Source organism: Populus trichocarpa, chromosome 18, assembly GCF_000002775.5.
Source record: "Populus trichocarpa isolate Nisqually-1 chromosome 18, P.trichocarpa_v4.1, whole genome shotgun sequence".
NCBI classification, from domain to species: Eukaryota; Viridiplantae; Streptophyta; class Magnoliopsida; order Malpighiales; family Salicaceae; genus Populus; species Populus trichocarpa.
Window position 1 is genome coordinate 9,548,532 of NC_037302.2, and position 17,361 is coordinate 9,565,892.

General features: G+C 34.9%; 2 protein-coding genes across 8 annotated transcripts in view; both read left to right on the forward strand.

Annotated features, from left to right (window-relative positions):
- Nucleotides 1-17,361, forward strand: part of LOC7476269 (protein ACCELERATED CELL DEATH 6) — a 91,967-nt gene that overhangs the window by 19,731 nt on the left and 54,875 nt on the right. The window contains exon 1 of one of the 5 annotated variants that reach the window (XM_052449048.1): nucleotides 467-1,010. The exons of 3 other annotated variants lie outside the window; for them this stretch is intronic. The gene's annotated coding sequence lies outside the window, so the exon portion shown is untranslated. Of the gene's footprint in view, nucleotides 1-466; nucleotides 1,011-17,361 lie in introns of those variants that run through there. One more of the 5 variants, XM_052449046.1, reaches the window with a different exon arrangement.
- Nucleotides 7,204-13,204, forward strand: LOC112325074 (protein ACCELERATED CELL DEATH 6-like). 3 transcript variants are annotated; one of them, XM_052449053.1, is made up of 3 exons: nucleotides 7,204-8,251; nucleotides 8,642-8,896; nucleotides 12,320-12,469. In XM_052449053.1, the coding sequence occupies exons 1-3, from the start codon at nucleotides 7,735-7,737 to the stop codon at nucleotides 12,322-12,324; spliced, it is 777 nt and encodes a 258-aa protein (XP_052305013.1). In that variant the 5' UTR covers nucleotides 7,204-7,734; the 3' UTR covers nucleotides 12,325-12,469. The 3 variants fall into 3 exon arrangements, with proteins under 3 accessions (XP_052305013.1, XP_024446352.1, XP_052305014.1); XM_024590584.2 differs by lacking the exon at nucleotides 12,320-12,469 and adding an exon at nucleotides 9,285-11,590; XM_052449054.1 differs by lacking the exon at nucleotides 8,642-8,896 and having other exon boundaries at nucleotides 12,320-13,204.

The following is a 17,361-nucleotide window of genomic DNA, read 5'->3' on the forward strand; positions in this document are numbered from 1 at the left end:
ATTCTTTTTACAAACTATTTATTGTATAGAAAAAACAGTTTTGATGCAAACATGCTTTAATGAAGTTATACGAGGAAACTCATATAAGAAAAAGAGATAAGCAAAAAGAGTGAAAAGGTTTATCGATAATAAAGTAAAAAAGTTTGATATGATAAGATGAACCCTTGTCAAATGAACAAAAGATATTGCGGTTAAATTTGAATAAAAATTATTAGGAATTCGGACTAATGATAAGAGGAACCCTTGTCAAATTTAAAGCTTGATATGATAAAAGGATTATTAAAACAACCATTTGTATTAGGTGGTTTGGTACCCTTAATAGGATAGAGTTTTTCCTGGCTTTATTCTAAACTAGGCTATGAGCTGTGTACAAAGATTCTAAAAGCCAATAATAGATTTGAGATCAAAATTATGGGACCACATCTAGGTCTATCCTCAAAACATGGTCGAAAGAATCTTTGCATGTGTAACACACATTTTATATATGTTCAATTGGGTCTATAAGCCTATCAGGACGAACTAAGGACGAAGAGGAGGAAGACCAGGGGACTGAGAGCAAACCGAGAGAACCAGAGGACGAACGGAGAGAACGAAAAGAACAGAGAAAACCCACGAACAGAACACAACAGGGGAACGAAACACAAAGAGCACACCAGGAGGAACGAACTGAGGACGAACTGGGGAAATAAAAAGCAGGGGAAAAACAAGCAAACGCAGAGAGGACGAACGACCGAACGAAAAAACCCCAGGAAAAACAGAGACGACCGGACACAGATAATACACAGAGAACACTGGACCCAAGACCACAAACAAAAACACAGACGCAAGAACAGAGATAATACAGAGAAGACGAGCAAAAACAGAAGGCCACAGGAGAACGAAACACACGCAGAACAGGGGACGGACAGGAAGAAACCGATCAGAGAAAAGCAAGAACAGAGGTGAAAGCAGAGGAAGAAAGTAACTAGTCGACCAGTCCTCCATCACGTCTTCATCTCCAGAACTACCAGGTAAGTCTCTTCTCTTCCCCGGTCTTACAATTTCAATTCACTTAACACTGTGCACTTTGGATTTTAATTAACTCATCACTGTACACGCACGATACTTGCGTGCCTGTGGAATAGGTAATTTGCTAAACTAGGTTAAATATATGTATTATTTTCTCCTTTATATTATGAGAATTATTTTTGAAGATTCTATTCAAATTCTTAATAAATTGGCATCAGTTGTTTGCGCTAATAAAATTTATATTAATTTGATATGTTTATGCATATAATTTATTAATTTATATAATACTGTTAGAAAATATATTAAAAGTCATACAACATTATTTTATTTATAAATACAATACACAAACCCATAGTTATTCTTGGACCTGGATATAAAATAATGGCCTTAACTTGAATTTGATCATGTTTTTTTTTGTGTTTTAAAAATACTTTTGAAAAAATTGAATTTTTTTATTTTTTTTGCTTTAAATTAAATTTTTTAGTATTTTTAGATCATTTTGATGTGCTGATGTCAAAATTGATTTTTTTTTTAAAATATTATTTTGATGCATTTCCAAATAAAAAACATTTTGAAAAACAACTGCAACCATACTCCCAAACACACTCGATCGACAACGCATTAACAGCTTGATTTTGACTTGAATTTGAACATTTATATCACTACAAGATTTAACAGTTTTACCGGCGAAATTTTTTCATCGGCGTAAGACACATATTCCATCGGTAATTAATTTACCAACGAAATCACCGACGGAAATGCTCCGACGGATTTACTGACGGAACAGACGCGTCGGTAATAATATTTTTTTATTACCAACGGATTTACCGACGGAATTTCCGTCGGTAATTATTTAAAAACATTTTAAAAAAATTATTTTATAAAATTATAAAATAATTAAATTAACATAAATCAATACTCTATAATATATACTCAAAATGCTTGGAAAAAAGAATAAGAAAATCAACTCAAACAAATTTGCAACAAATAAATAAAACAAAAAAATAAATTCAACTAAAAAAATTCATACGAAAAAAATGAAGTTGCAATTGCTAAAAATTTAAAAATCATATAAATAAATCAACTAAAAATTGATCTCATATGAAAAAACAAATCTCATAACAACATTTATACAATTATTAAGACAAAAAACAATTAAAAATAAAAAAAAGTTTTCAGAAACCACCAACAATTACCGACGATTTTTCAATCCGTTTGTAATATTTAAATGAAAATTTTAAATTAATTGAATTTTTTCAGAAAACCGCCAAATAACACTGACGACTTTTCAATCCGTCGGTGATTTTTTCCGTAAAAAACAATAATTAACAGTGCAATTGGAAAGTGAACAGTTCTAGAGCTCTCTGGAAAATACGGACGGAATATTTTGTCGGTGATTCCCTTTATAATTGACATGATGAACAGTGTTCACAGTTTACCAACGAATTTAATTTCGTCGGTAATGTCGTTGGTAAAAATGACACGTCATCATTTTATTTTATTTTGCTTTGTTTTAATTTTTTAAAATCCCTCGGAAATTTACCGACGAAAATATTTCCTCGGTATTTCCGTTTATATTTATCGATTTTCTGGTAGTGTATATATGCTCCTAAATAATTGTATTGAGAAAAATTATGTAGCTAATGTACGTTTTCTCTCACTGATACTTTAATTAGCATATCTCTTGCATTCATGTTCTCTATGAATTCTTTAGTTTGCTTGGCCAAATAACAAGACATGTAATTATCACTGATACAACCGCAGCAAAGTTAAGTCACTCAAGAAGAGATGGAGCACTCAACCGACATTATACAATCTTCCAGCACGTTGCAACTCTCTATGCAATTAAAAATAGATATGACGAGACCAGTACATGAGAAGCTTGAACGATGGAAGGCAGTTAAATTCCCAGTTCCGAAGCTTGCAGACTATGGTTTTTCTGAGCCAAATAAAATACTGCAGAAGGAGTTTTATACCTATGCAAAGGAAGACAACTTCAATGCCTTGTTTGGTCTCTTGTCCGATAAACTGGAACATGTTTCATCAGAGGAAGTGCTCAATGTCATTTTCAAACATGTTGCTGCCTCTGGAAATTCACTGCTTCATGTGGCAGCAAGCCATGGAAGCGAAGGTGTGACACAGCTACTGTGTCATCACTTCCCCCTCCTAATCACCAGGAAAAATTTCCTGGGTGATAATGCGCTTCATCTGGCTGCCAGGTTTGGACGGTTTGACACAATTCAAAATCTCGTCAAGCATGTGAAAATTCATCATAGAACACTTGAACTTGCTAGCTTGCTGAGGATGAAGAATAATAAAGGAAACACCCCTTTGCATGATGCAGTCATCAAGGGTTGCCGAGTGGTGGCCTGTTTCCTCGTTTATGAAGACCTAGAAGTTTCCTACCACAAGAACAAGGAACACAAGTCTCCCTTGTACTTGGCAGTAGAGAGTTGCGACGAGGAGATGATTGCTTCTTTTATAGAAGCTATGCCGGAAGGAAATTTAGGTAATCACGTGTTTTCATCATTTAGACGTGAAAAATAACATGTTACTAATTTTTAAAACTGATTCTTCATAATTTCATTTTATGTAAAGCATAAAATTCAAGTTATTTCCATGCATTTTGTGTTTTTTGTATTGATTATCTAATTTTTAAATTATGCTGCACTAGCAAAACTAGCGGACGGCAAGCCGGATATAATGCTTCCCGAGGACAAAAAAGGGGGAAATCTCCTTCATCTTGCAGCATCCATGGGCTTCCTTTTTGGAGCAAGACTCCTGGTTAATCGATGTCCTGTTGCCGCATCACAAAGAAACGAAGAAGGCAACTTACCCATCCATGTTGCATCCCAGAAGGGCCATCTTGAAGTAGTACGCGAACTACTTATTTATTGGTTCGATCCAATGGATTTTCTCAACGAAAAAGGACAGAATATTCTTCATGTTGCAGCGGAGAGTGGACAAATGAAATTAGTGGAAGAATTATTGGGAAATCGAGATCTGGAAGCACTTATAAATGAGAAGGATTACAATGGAAATACACCTCTGCACTTGGCTGCAATGTGTGGCCGTACTGAGATAATGCAGGCACTAGTGAGTGACAAGCGGGTGGATAAAAGGATTGTTAATAATGAAAAGTTGAAACCATCTGGTGTTGTTGCGAAATTATTGCAAGGCGGACGCTTTAAAGCTCCAAAGTCAGATGGAATGGTATGCTTCTATGCTGAGTCTTTTGCCCAAAAACTGACCTTATGGTGCCAATGGGCTTGCAATTGCTCTTGAACATCACGAGGGATCAGTTTAACTTGCAAAAAATGAAAATGAAAAGGACAACCATTAACATTACAAAAACTGATTGCAAGAAAATACATTCAAATTCAGTTTCGAATGTATACTTACAAATTAATACTGTCTTTGCTTGTCCTTGATCAGAACAAGCGAATCGACACCAAGCATGAGGATGATGCTGCGAGAGGTGTATGGAACAAATCGATGGAAGCAGAAGTTCGCAAAATGGTAAGATTTTCGGTTTCACATACTTTCTTTCTTTTAAGTCTTGGCATGTGCCTAACATCACAAAGGGTTTTCATTGCTCCATCATATATATTAATTTTAACATTATCAATTCTAGCAACTTAGATTTTATTATCATGTACTAGCACCATAGAATCTCCATCATATTCTTTGTAAGTATCAAAAGATTATTTCTTTAAATAAATATGAAGGCAGCATGCAAAATCTACAATCCATGAATTTTTCAAAACCTCATTACAATATTTATGATCCATGGGAACATCATCATCTTTGCTCCCATCTTTCATGGTAATCGTGACATCTCTAGACTTCGTATGATTTACCTTTAATTCTTCGAAGTCGGCTTTCATCTTCTCACAATGATACCAAACATGGCCTTTTCATTGACAATAAATATATTTATTATCATTATAATCCACTCTAGGTCTAGAATCTCAAATAGAGTTATTTATGTTAGGAAAGGAATCTGACATATCCTATGTATAAACAGCGCTTACCTTTATATTATAGGATTGTAGTTAGTAGTAGTTGATATTATAATTGTTAGCTAAATTATAGGAGAAACATATGTATAGGAAAGGGATTCTGTGATGACTAGGTATTGTTGTGTATATATATATATATATATATATATATATATATATATATATGTACACATCAACGATATGTAATTAAGCTCTCCAGTTTGCATTCAGTCTGCGTAATAATCCTTTCTCTCATTGATCCTCTTTACATGGTATAAGAGCAGCGTTAAAATCCTAACTCAAATTAATCACTGCACTTTTTTTTGGCCTCCCTTCATCCTTTTCGCCACCATGGCTAATGAGAAAAATCCTTCTGCCACAACAATGATTCCAGTTCCTCTCACAGACGCAGCAAAAACAGAGATCTTCAACCTTTTTTTTACTCATCATTCAGATAATCCAAGTTTAATGCTGATTTCCAAACCTTTGAATGGAGATAATTATTCAGTTTGGAGAAGGGCCATGACTATGGCTTTGAACTCCAAAAACAAGTTAGGTTTTGTCAATGGCACAATCAAACCCCCTCCAGAAGAAACAGATTCAGATAGTTATGCAACTTGGTCACGTTGCAATGACGTGGTCCACTCATGGATCATCAACACTCTCATTCCAGAAATCACAGACAATGTGATTTATAATTATACTACAACTCATGAAGTTTGGGAAGATCTTCATGAACGGTTTTCTGAAAGTAATGCACCACGCATCTTTGAGATTCAACGAGAAATTACTTACCATCAACAAGAACAGCTCTCGGTCTCTGCTTATTACACCAAATTGAAAGGTTTGTGGGATGAACTAGCATCTTACAGTGATGCATCTTATGGAGCCCAACAGGATCAACAGAAATTGATGCAATTCTTGATGGGTTTAAATGAATTTTATAGTGCTATTCGCGGGCAAATCCTTTTAATGAATCCTCTCCCCTCCATACGCCAAGCATACTCCTCTGTATCCCAAGAAGAAAAACAGAGACTTCTCGCTACACGTACAACCACCGATTACAGTGGGAGTGAGGCCATGGTTGTAAGAAGCCACAACAGAACAAATCAATTTTCAACAGTAGAAAGGATGGAGAAATATGATCGTTTTTATAACAGCTCACATGAAAATCGACGCCATGATCAAGACAAGCGACGCCCAGGTTCATCTCGAGGCACACCACAGTGCTTCCACTGTGGAGATATAGGACATTTCATTGACACTTGCTACCAACTTCATAGATACCCACCAGTCCACCCAAAGGCAAGGCAGAACACAAATAAAAATCAAAATCATTTCAACAGTACCCATATGGCTAACCATATCTCTGCAAGTTTGGCTAAGGATACAGAGAAACCGATGGTGACAGGGATTTTAAAGGCATAACTCCAACAACTTTTATCCCTATTAAGTAAGTGCGACACCAATTCTGAGCCACAAGCCCATATCGCCACCACACAACTAGATGCACCTTACAGCCCACAGACTCATGGCAAGACAACAAAGCTAGGTTTGTCTAAAGTCGTTTCTCATAATTGGATAATTGATAGCGGGGCAACAGATCACATCTCTTCATCTTCTAAATTATTCTTACAAAAGAATAAAAATGGTTTGTTATCTCCAGTATTATTACCCAGCGGAGAGAAGGCTAATACCGTTGCAAAAGGGTCACTACCTCTGAATTCTGAATATTACTTATGTGACGTGTTATGTGTGCCTACATTCAAAGTTAATTTATTATCTGTCTCCCGTTTGACAAAAGGCTTGAACTGTTCAGTGACTTTTTTTTTCATATTTGTGTATTTTGCAGGATCTGGCTACGAGGAAGATGATTGGTTTGGGTAAACAGCGTGATGGATTATATCACTTAGTGGCACTGGCCAATAAAAAATCCACGAACAATTCACCTTCAAACAATCAACCAACCTGCAACCTAACCACAAAATCCACCGATCTCTGGCATAGCCGATTAGGACATCTATCTCCCTCTCGTTTACGTTTTATTGCCAAAAAATTTCTAAACATTTCAATCCAATCCAATAATGCTTGCATTGTCTGTCCTTTGGCTAAGCAAAGTCGTTTACCTTTTAATCCTAGTTCGATCTCCTCTGTAAAAGCTTTTGATATTATTCATTGTGACATTTAGGGACGTTATAAGCATCCTTCACTTTTTGGTGCCTATTATTTTCTGACCATTGTTGATGATTATACACGCTTCACTTGGATTTTTTTAATGAGACACAAAAACGAGGCTCAATCGATTTTAAAACAATTTTTTTGCTATGTCGTCACTCAATTCACATCTCGCATTAAAAATTTTCGTAGTGACAATGGTGGTGAATTCCTTTCCCTCCGATCTTTTTTTAAAGACAATGGTGTTATTTTTCAGCATTCATGCGTTTACACACCTTAACAAAATGGGGTTGTAGAACGCAAATATCATCATATTTTACAAGTGGCTCGCGCTTTAAAATTTCATGCTCACCTCCCTACTCATTTTTGGGGGGAGTGTGCCCTCACTGCAGTACATATCATCAATCGGTTACCCACACCTATCCTTTCCTTCCAAACCCCATTTGAGCGTCTATACTCAAAATCACCTCACTACCATCATCTTCGTGTTTTTGGATGTCTGGCATATGCCACCAATGTTCATACCTCACACAAATTTGATTATCGTGTCATGCCTTATATATTCATAGGATATCTTGCTGGCCAAAAGGTATATAAATTGTATAACCTTTCAACCAAAAAAGTCATCACAAGTAGAGATGTTTTCTTTCATGAAACTATTTTTCCATATGCATCTAACAAAACCATCTCTCATTGTGACCCCTTTCCAGCATACTCACACAGTCCAATCCCCTTTACAATCCTTGATACATCATCATTTAATCACAATCTCACAGAACAACCCTCTTCTTCCCAACCCATCGCACCCGACAATGTCACCCCTTCCTTTTCTATGCCCCCGGACCTACCCACACACCCATCATCCTCCAATCTCCACACACCATCTTTCGTAGCATCAGACTTACCCACACCAGACTCTCATCCCTTGCCACCACCCAACCCAGAACCACTTCTTCGCTCCAGCCGCCCACATAATCCACGAAAAAAATTACAGGATTATATGTGCTCCCACATCACGCATGCTTACACCGACCCATCTACTTCCTTGCTTCCAGATCCAATCAAAGGTACATATTATCCCTTAACCAATTATGTTTCATATCATCGTTTCAAGCCTGCACATCATTTCTTTGTTGCTCAGATTGGTCAAATTGTAGAGCCCACAAATTATTCTGATGTTGTTGCCTACCCTGAATGGCAAGCAGCAATGCAATCTGAATTACAGGCTCTCTAGGACAATGGTACCTAGACTCTCACCTCTCTTCCAGCCGGGAAGAAACCCATAAGTTGTCGATGGGTCTATAAAGTTAAACACCGATCTGATGGCTCAATTGAACGCTACAAGGCACGATTAGTTGCTAAGGGATTCACACAATTGGAGGGTGTTGATTATCAGGACACGTTCTCTCCCACTGCCAAAATAATCATTGTTCGTTGTCTCTTTGCTCTTGTTGCAGCTCGCCAATGGTCACTCCACCACTTAGATGTTAATAATGTTTTTCTTCACGGTGACCTCCACAAAGAAATTTACATGTCTTCACCGCCAGGCCTTCGGAGACAGGGGGAGGAAAACTTGGTGTGTCGGCTTCACAAGTCACTTTATGGTTTGAAACAAGCATCACGACAGTGGTTCTCAAAGTTCTCAGAGGTTATTCAAGCTGCAGTATATGTCCAATCTCGAGCTGACTACTTGTTATTCACCAGAACACAAGGCAAGTCCTTTACTGCCCTCCTGATATATGTTGACGATATATTAATTACTGGAAATGATTATGTGAGCATTGATAAACTTAAAAGATTCCTGCATAGTCAATTTCATCTTAAGGATCTTGGCAACTAGAAATATTTCCTTGGCATTGAGGTGTCTTCTTCTAAGAATGGTCTGTTTATCTCCCAACGCAAATATGCCTTAGAGATAATTAAATATGCAGGATTGTTGGGTGCAGCACCCATTGATACTCCTATGGAACGAGGATTGAAGTTGTCTGACAGAAGTGATCTGTTAAAGGATCCGAGTCGATATAGGAAGTTGATTGGCAGATTAATATAACTTACTGTCTCTAGGCCGGATATTACATATTTTGTACATTTATTGAGCAGGTTTATGCATGAGCCTCGTAAGTTTCACATGGAGGTAGCACTTCATGTCGTACGCTATCTTAAAAATGCATCGGGACAAGGATTGTTCTTCTCCTCAAACAATGATTTCAGGTTAAAAACCTATTGTGATTCAAATTGGGCGGGCTATCCAATTACTAGAAGGTCGACCACAGGTTATTGTTTCTTCCTTGGCTCCTCCTTAATCTCATGGAGATCAAAATATCAAAAAACAGTATCACTCTCTTCAGCTGAAGCAGAATATCGTGCCATGACAAGTGGTTGTTGCGAACTGACTTGGCTGAAACATCTTCTTTAGAATTTGGGAGTATCACTTCAAGAGCCTGCCTTGTTGCACTGTGATAATAGAGCTGCATTACACATTGTAGCAAACCCAGTCTTTCATGAGAGGACCAGACACATACACATTGAAATGGACTGCCATTACATCAGAGATCAAATCCAAGATGGATCCATTGTTACAAGATTCGTGAAGTCTGCATATCAATCGACAGATGTCTTGACTAAAGCTTTGGGAAAAGAAGCTTTCATTCCTATGATTCGCAAGTTGGGACTACGGGACATCCACTCTCCAACTTGAGGGGGAGTGTTAGGAAAGGAATCTGACATATCCTATGTATAAACGGCTTACCTTTGTATTATAAGATTGTAGTTAGTAGTAGTTGATATTATAACTGTTAACTAAATTATAGGAGAAACATACATATAGGAAAGGGATTCTGTGATGACTAGGTACTATTGTATATATATATATGTACACATCAACGATATGTAATTAAGCTCTCCAGTCTGCATTCAGTCTGCGTAATAATCCTTTCTCTCATTGATCCTCTTTACAATTTATACCAAATCTACCTCCTTATGCCATGTTCCTCCCATGACAATCATAATTTTATTTCCAAGATGACCTCCCATCACCAATGCCGCGTTACCTTTTGACATTGTTTTCTACTTCAAAACCTTTCATTCTCCAATAAGATTATAATTACATCATTTAAACATGAGGTTTCGCTCTTTATCCTCATTTTTATCTAGTATAACTCTTGAAAGATAGTTGTGTATATCCATTCCTTCATCCATCCTCAAGAGTACAAATCTTTCTTAAAAAGAAAATGATTAGTCATGGGTCTAGAAGCATAAATACTCTCGTGTTTTTTCCATATGCCTCTAAGGGTCAACTCACCTAAGATATTGTACTTAACATATGGAGTCGAAGCCAATCGAATTTGACTCGATGATTTCTTCTTAATTGAGTTCTGATTATTGTCCAGGATTTATGCAGGTTTAGTTTTTTAAGAGAAATATTAAGTCCTTGAGTTGTTAAAACATTCTTCACTATCAAAGAACGAAATCTTTTTTTTTCCTATTGAACAATTTGATTTCAAATTTTATCACACCAATTTGTATCACTACCACAATCTTTAGATTTACCGACAGAATTTTCCGTCGGTATTTGTACTATCATTCAATTGGTAATTAATTTACCAACGAAATCACTAACAGAAATGCTTCGTCAGTGAATCTTTCGTTGGTAATTTTTTATCCGTCGGTAAGTTCATTGGTAATAAAAAAATATTTTTACTGATGAATTTATTGACGGAAAAGGTGGGCAAAAACAATTATCCGCTTCATTCGGTCGGTATTTTCCTTGGAAAATACCGTATGTAATTCCATCGGTAATTATTTAAAAATATTTTTAAAAAATCCATTTTACAAAACTATAAAATAATTAAATTAATATAAATCAACACTCTATAATACTCAAAACGCTTGGAAAAAAGAAGAATAAAATCATATGAAAAAAAATCCTACAACAATATTCATACAATTATTAAGAACAAAAACAATTAAAAATAAAATAAAAAACAAATATAGTGAAAAAAACACGAAAAAAAAAAACTTACCTTAATGTGGTTGCAAGTGAAGCTAAGAAAAGAAAAAAAAAATTCGTAAAGTATATTAATTAAATAAAACTATGAAGAAAAAAGAAGAAAGGAGAAGAATATACATACCTGAGCATGGAGGAGAAGAGAAGGAGTTGAGGAGAGGAGAGAAGAGAAAGAAATGGATATTCATGTTTTTTACATATGGGGAAGAAGAAGAAGAAGAAGAAGAAGAAGAAGAAAGGAGAACCGTCTGTTGTGAAATTATAAATTCTAGGCTTTTTATTGTGCGTTTTACCGACAGATAATTAAATATTAATATTTTTAATCATTCCGTCGGTGATTCTATCTGTAATATTTAATTTAAATTTTTTATTTAATTAAAAAATTTTAGAGCCTGCCAAATATCACCGATGACTTTTCAATTCGTCGTTGATTCCGTCTGTAATATTTAATTTAATCAAAATTTTTCAGAAAACCGTCAAAATAACACCTACAACTTTTCAATCCGTCGGTGATTTTATCTGTAAAGAACAATAATTAATAGTGCAATTGGGAAGTGAACAGTTCACTCGGTATTTCTGTTTGTATTTATCGATTTTTTGGTAGTGAGTCCCGTTCGGGGTTCGTGACTGCCCCTCCCAAGATGTGCGCTTTCTGGGGATCGAACTTGTGTTCTCATTCTTGCAGGGATATAGCAGTTCCTTAACCGCTAGACCAACACTTCATTGGTGTGAGATGGTTTTGGTTTGCCATTTGAAACATTCACATTTCACTTTAGATGGTATTTAAGTCAAATTACTTTGTATTCTAGCCGTTGGGGTCCACATAAGAAGCTAATCAAGTGATGGAAGCAAATATATTCTAGTATAGCAAAAACTTTCACATCCAAATTTTATCCAAGTTGCAACTTTACGGAAAAGGGAATGATAGATTTCTTTTAATTACCTTAAATTTGATTCATCCAAAATGGAAATAAAGTTCTTTACTTGCTCAAAAATATAGATATCTCACTGATCTACTAAATAGCGATGAATTACTTCTTCGTTATTATGGGATATTAAGCTAACATTGTCATGATGCTTTATATAATTTGTTTACAATATATTTTCTAATTAACACTTTGTTGTTCAGCGTGAGGTATTAACAGTTTTGGTGGAGGCAGATGATAAGACTGAGTTTGACATCAAGCTTCTCTTTGATTTACTAAGAACGACGTTAACGACGGAGGAACTGAACAGAGGGGTAGGGAATCTTCTCGTGGTGGCAGTACTGGTAGCTGGAGTAACCTTCGCTGGTGCTATCACTGTGCCTGGATCAGGTTCTGATTTTAACAGTGGTAGTTCAAAAAATCTGATGAGAGCTTATATTTTTTTTGACATGCTAGCTATGAATTTCTCCCTCATCGCCGCTATAATCCTTGGTCGGATATCATTAGGTCGTGCCAGTTATGTAACATCTTGCATGGAGATGGCGACATTTCTTAATTTTTACTCCCTTCTCTGCATGGGTTTAGCATATACATTCATCCTGGCAATCACGGTGCAAGAACGTAATGGATTTTTCACAACCATCATCACATTCCAAGCCTGTCTTTTTTTTACCCAATTAGTTTGTTCCTATAGATTGATGGTTTCAACTGCAAATTCAATATTGTCTTTTGTGCAAGCAAATCTCTTTAAATTGATGGCTGGAATGAAAAGGAGGTCGGATGTACGGACTTCTCTTATGGGTACAAAATAGGATCAAAAGATTTATTGTTTTTTTAATATATTTTTTTAGAAAATCGAAAGACAAATTTGTATTCTGTGTAATTGTTTGGCGATAACATGTGCTGCCATATATATTAATTGTGATAAGGATAATAAGAGCCATCCAGTTCAAACTGGAGAGCTTGCAACCGGGAGGGCATTTTATCTTGTATTTAAATCTCATGTAATTTGTAACAAATAGATATTAAGCTCTTTCTCTTCTCTCTTGTAATGACTTTGGTTATTTATAAAGCAGAACATACATGTCTCTGGTGTGTCTTTACAGAGTTGCAGGGTACTTGACTGTCGAATTCATAGCACTAAATAGTTTGACAACAACTAATTGCATGCGTTTTTGATAAATAGTATGTACTAGTCGTGCACCTCAGCTATGATGTGGGGTTGGATTCTTTTTCTTTCATATAAAAGTGTTGTAAAATGTATTCTAAAGCATAGAGAAAAATACATGATTTAAATAGATCAGACTAGATTAAATAAATTTGTTTTATTTTAATTAAATGATAAAAAAAAAATAATGTGCTAAACTGCTAGAGCATATAGAACAAATTAAGAAAAAATAATCATGATGATAATGTCACACTCAGACATCGCGGCAGTCTTAAAAATTTTACAAGGAAAGAATAAATTTCTAGCATCTTATTCTTTTAGGGAAAATGTCTTATTTAAGGAGTCGCCACCTAGTATTATAATCACTAGAAACCCTAACTGGTCAACATAGATTCTATAGTACGAGACTAGTTGTGGCTAGAGAAGATATAAGCACCCCTAACACATCTTGTTTATTTGTGTTATTACAATTCACTGGTAATATTCATGACTCTAGCGTCGTGAATATTTAATTACAGTTACTTTCAACGCTGGTCTTGGTAAATATTCCATTCCGGGTAATTCCAACTCTGGCGTTGGTAATTACTCAACTACGAATAATTCCAACTTTGGCGTTGGTAAAAATTCCACTATGAATAATTCCAACTCTGGCGTTGGTAAAAATTCCACTACGAATAATTCCAACTCTATTCGTAGCTAAAAAAAATCATTAAGATCATTTTTTTTTATTCCGGTATCAGTGAATAAAATCAATAAAAAAAACATGTATTTTCTTATTTCTAATGCATGCAATTTCTATTTCTATTTTTTATTTTTTATTTTTATTTATTCTAGAGAAGATATAAGCACCCCTAACACATCTTGTTTATTTGTGTTATGACAATTCACTGGTAATATTCATGACTCTAGCGTCGTGAATATTTAATTACAGTTACTTTCAACGCTGGTCTTGGTAAATATTCCATTCCGGGTAATTCCAACTCTGGCGTTGGTAATTACTCAACTACGAATAATTCCAACTTTGGCGTTGGTAAAAATTCCACTATGAATAATTCCAACTCTGGCGTTGGTAAAAATTCCACTACGAATAATTCCAACTCTATTCGTAGCTAAAAAAAATCATTAAGATCATTTTTTTTTATTCCGGTATCAGTGAATAAAATCAATAAAAAAAACATGTATTTTCTTATTTCTAATGCATGCAATTTCTATTTCTATTTTTTATTTTTTATTTTTATTTATTCTTTTATTTATTTATTTATTGGCTGGGCCCAGCTCAGCTCATATGGGCTGGGCTAGACCCAGCCAACCCGGCCCGGTCACTAGCCCAAGCCAGTGACCCGGCTGGGCAAAGCACGCGTGAACTTGATTCACGCGTGCATGGCACTGTGCGAAGGTAATTAATTACCTTCGCACAGTGCTAAATGCACTGAAGTTTCAAAAAGAATGAAGAGGAAGAGAAAGCTTTCCTTGCCGCAGGTTGCTTCGCTGGAGTGTTAGCGTCTTGGGCGAAGATCAGTGAAGGCGTCCGTTGCTAGGAACTGGAATTCCTCCTTCTACCTCTGCTTTCCTGCCCTCTGTTTCTTCTTCTCTCGTCTGTGTATTTTTTTTTTGCTCTGTTTTTCTACTGCTTCCACCTCTGGCGTTTGTTTTCTTCCTTGCTGTTTCGGTCCCCTCTGGTGAGGGAAGGCTAGTTTCTGTTATGGGATTTCTGGAAAAAAAAAAAAAAAAACTAAGAGTTCCTCTGGTTTCTTTGTGTCTCTTTTCTTCCCGGTGCTTTTTTTCTCTCCGTCTCTCTCTGTTTTTCTCTCTTCGTCTGTGTCTCCTGGGTTTTTTTTGTGTTCGTCTCCTGTGTTTTTTTCTCTGGTTCTCGTTCCTCTCTCCCTGGGTTTTTTGCCTTTTCTTTTTTTTCTGGGTCTCTTCTCTCTGTTCCTGCCGTTCCCCCTCTGTTTTCTTCTTCAGTTTTTTTTTTCCTGCGCCATCTCATCTTCTCTGGCTTTATAGCCAGAGATTTGAAACGGCTTCCATCCTTTACTCCAGCAACGGCTCCTGAGGAGGAAGACGAAGAAGGCGATTAACAAATTCTAAAAACGGCGCCGTTTGTGTGATGGGAATAGACATTTTCAATCTGGTCACTGAAGTTATGAAATCGTGTAATCAAGTCCCTGGGTAAATTATAATTGGACCCCTGTATTTCCGCGCTTTTTACAAGCTAGTCCTTGGACTTTAATCTGCTGTAATTTGGCCCCCAATTTGCCCCAAACTTTGGTATTTCTTCAATTAAGTCCTTGATTTCATTAATTAAATTAATTCCAAGCTCAAATAAGTTTCAAAACTTATCAATTCTCCAATTAAGCCCTTGATTTGATTAATTAAATTAATTCTAAGCTTAATTAAGTCTCAAAACTTTCAATCATGTTGCCTTTAACCCAAATTTTAATTTATTCTTCATTTTTTTTTATTTGTTTTTCATCATCATTTTTTTATTTTTTTATTATCATTTTTCAGTAAATAAAATAATAGTAATAATAATAATAAAATAAAAGGGTAAAAAATTGGGTTATGAAAAAAGTCAAATAAGTTAAATGAAAAAAATATTAGCTAATAAAATTGTCCGAATATTGAAATTGTGCTCTAAAACAGTTAAAAATCTTTGTGACAAAGTACAAAGTCAAATAAGCTGATAACATTTAATTAGATGATAAAACAAAGAAGGGTAAATAGATTGAATCAAACAAAAAAAAGTTTGGATGAGAACTTATAAAAACATCAACAAAAAAGAAAAAAAAGTAATGGAGCTTAGTTCCGAGCCAACCAAATATTAAAGATTGAAATCGGAGAAATAAAAAAAAAACTTAAATCTATACGAGTGTGCATGTTAAAGTTGCAAGTCGGTTTATTAGACTGGGATAAGCATATAAAAAGCAAAAAAAAAAATAATAGAACCCTATTCCTAAAAAAATCAAATATAGAAAAATAAAATTGAAAGGAAATCATTTTAGAAGAATGGCAGGAAAAAAAAAAAGAAACACCAGTAAACCCAACAAGCCTACCAAACCTTATAATCCAGATTATAAGAATGACATAACCCAATAGAAAGTAAATTAGAAAAAATTACGAAACTTAATTATAAAGGGAACCAAATGTTCAAGGATGAAACTAATAAAATTCTAAATTAAAAAAGTAACGATCCAAAAAAAACTCGTCAAACATGTGGTCTTGATAATGAAATAGGGATAACTGAATTAAAAGAAAAAAAATAAATAAATCATGAAGATCAATTTTTTTAAAAAAAATTGAATGATGAAAATGAAAATGAAAAATTATGTTGAGAAAAATAAACCCTAATAAATAAAAGAACAATGTTAACCCAGGTTAATTTTTAAAATATATGACTTGGTTCATAAAACAATGATCACCCTATAAAAAAACACAGAACCCAATTCCTAACTAACACCATATTGAAGAATTAAATTAAAAAAATTAATTTTATAAAAGGCTCTAAAACAAGAAAAAATAGCAACCAAAAGATGAGAACAAAAGTAGAAATAAAAAAAATAGAGATTTGGCATTTTTGAATTGATGGTGAAATTGAAAGGACAATTTCATTTCAATCAAAAACTAAAAATAGAAATTAAAAAAATATGGACCAAATTAAAAAATAAAATAAAAGGACAACTTGCAATTTTTATTGAATGATGAAATGAAAAATAATTTTTAATTTTAAAAAAGGACCCAGAACAAGAACTTAGTAATTAAAAAAAGAATGGTCGAATTTGAAATAACAATAAAATAAGGGAACAACTATGAAATTTAAAATGGCTATCGTGAATTTTGAGGAGAAGAGAGAGAAAATAAGGAAAGAATAACGAAAATAACACTGACAACACACCACCGAGAATGAGAATACATGTGCCACCCCTGTAGGAAAGAATGTTGAGATGCATGAGCTACCCCCATCAAACTCGTGGTCCTAGTAATGAAATCAGGATAACTAAATTGAAAGAAAAAAAAAATCATAAAGCCCAATTTTTTTTAAAAAAAAAATTAAAGGATGAAAATGAAAACTAAAAATTG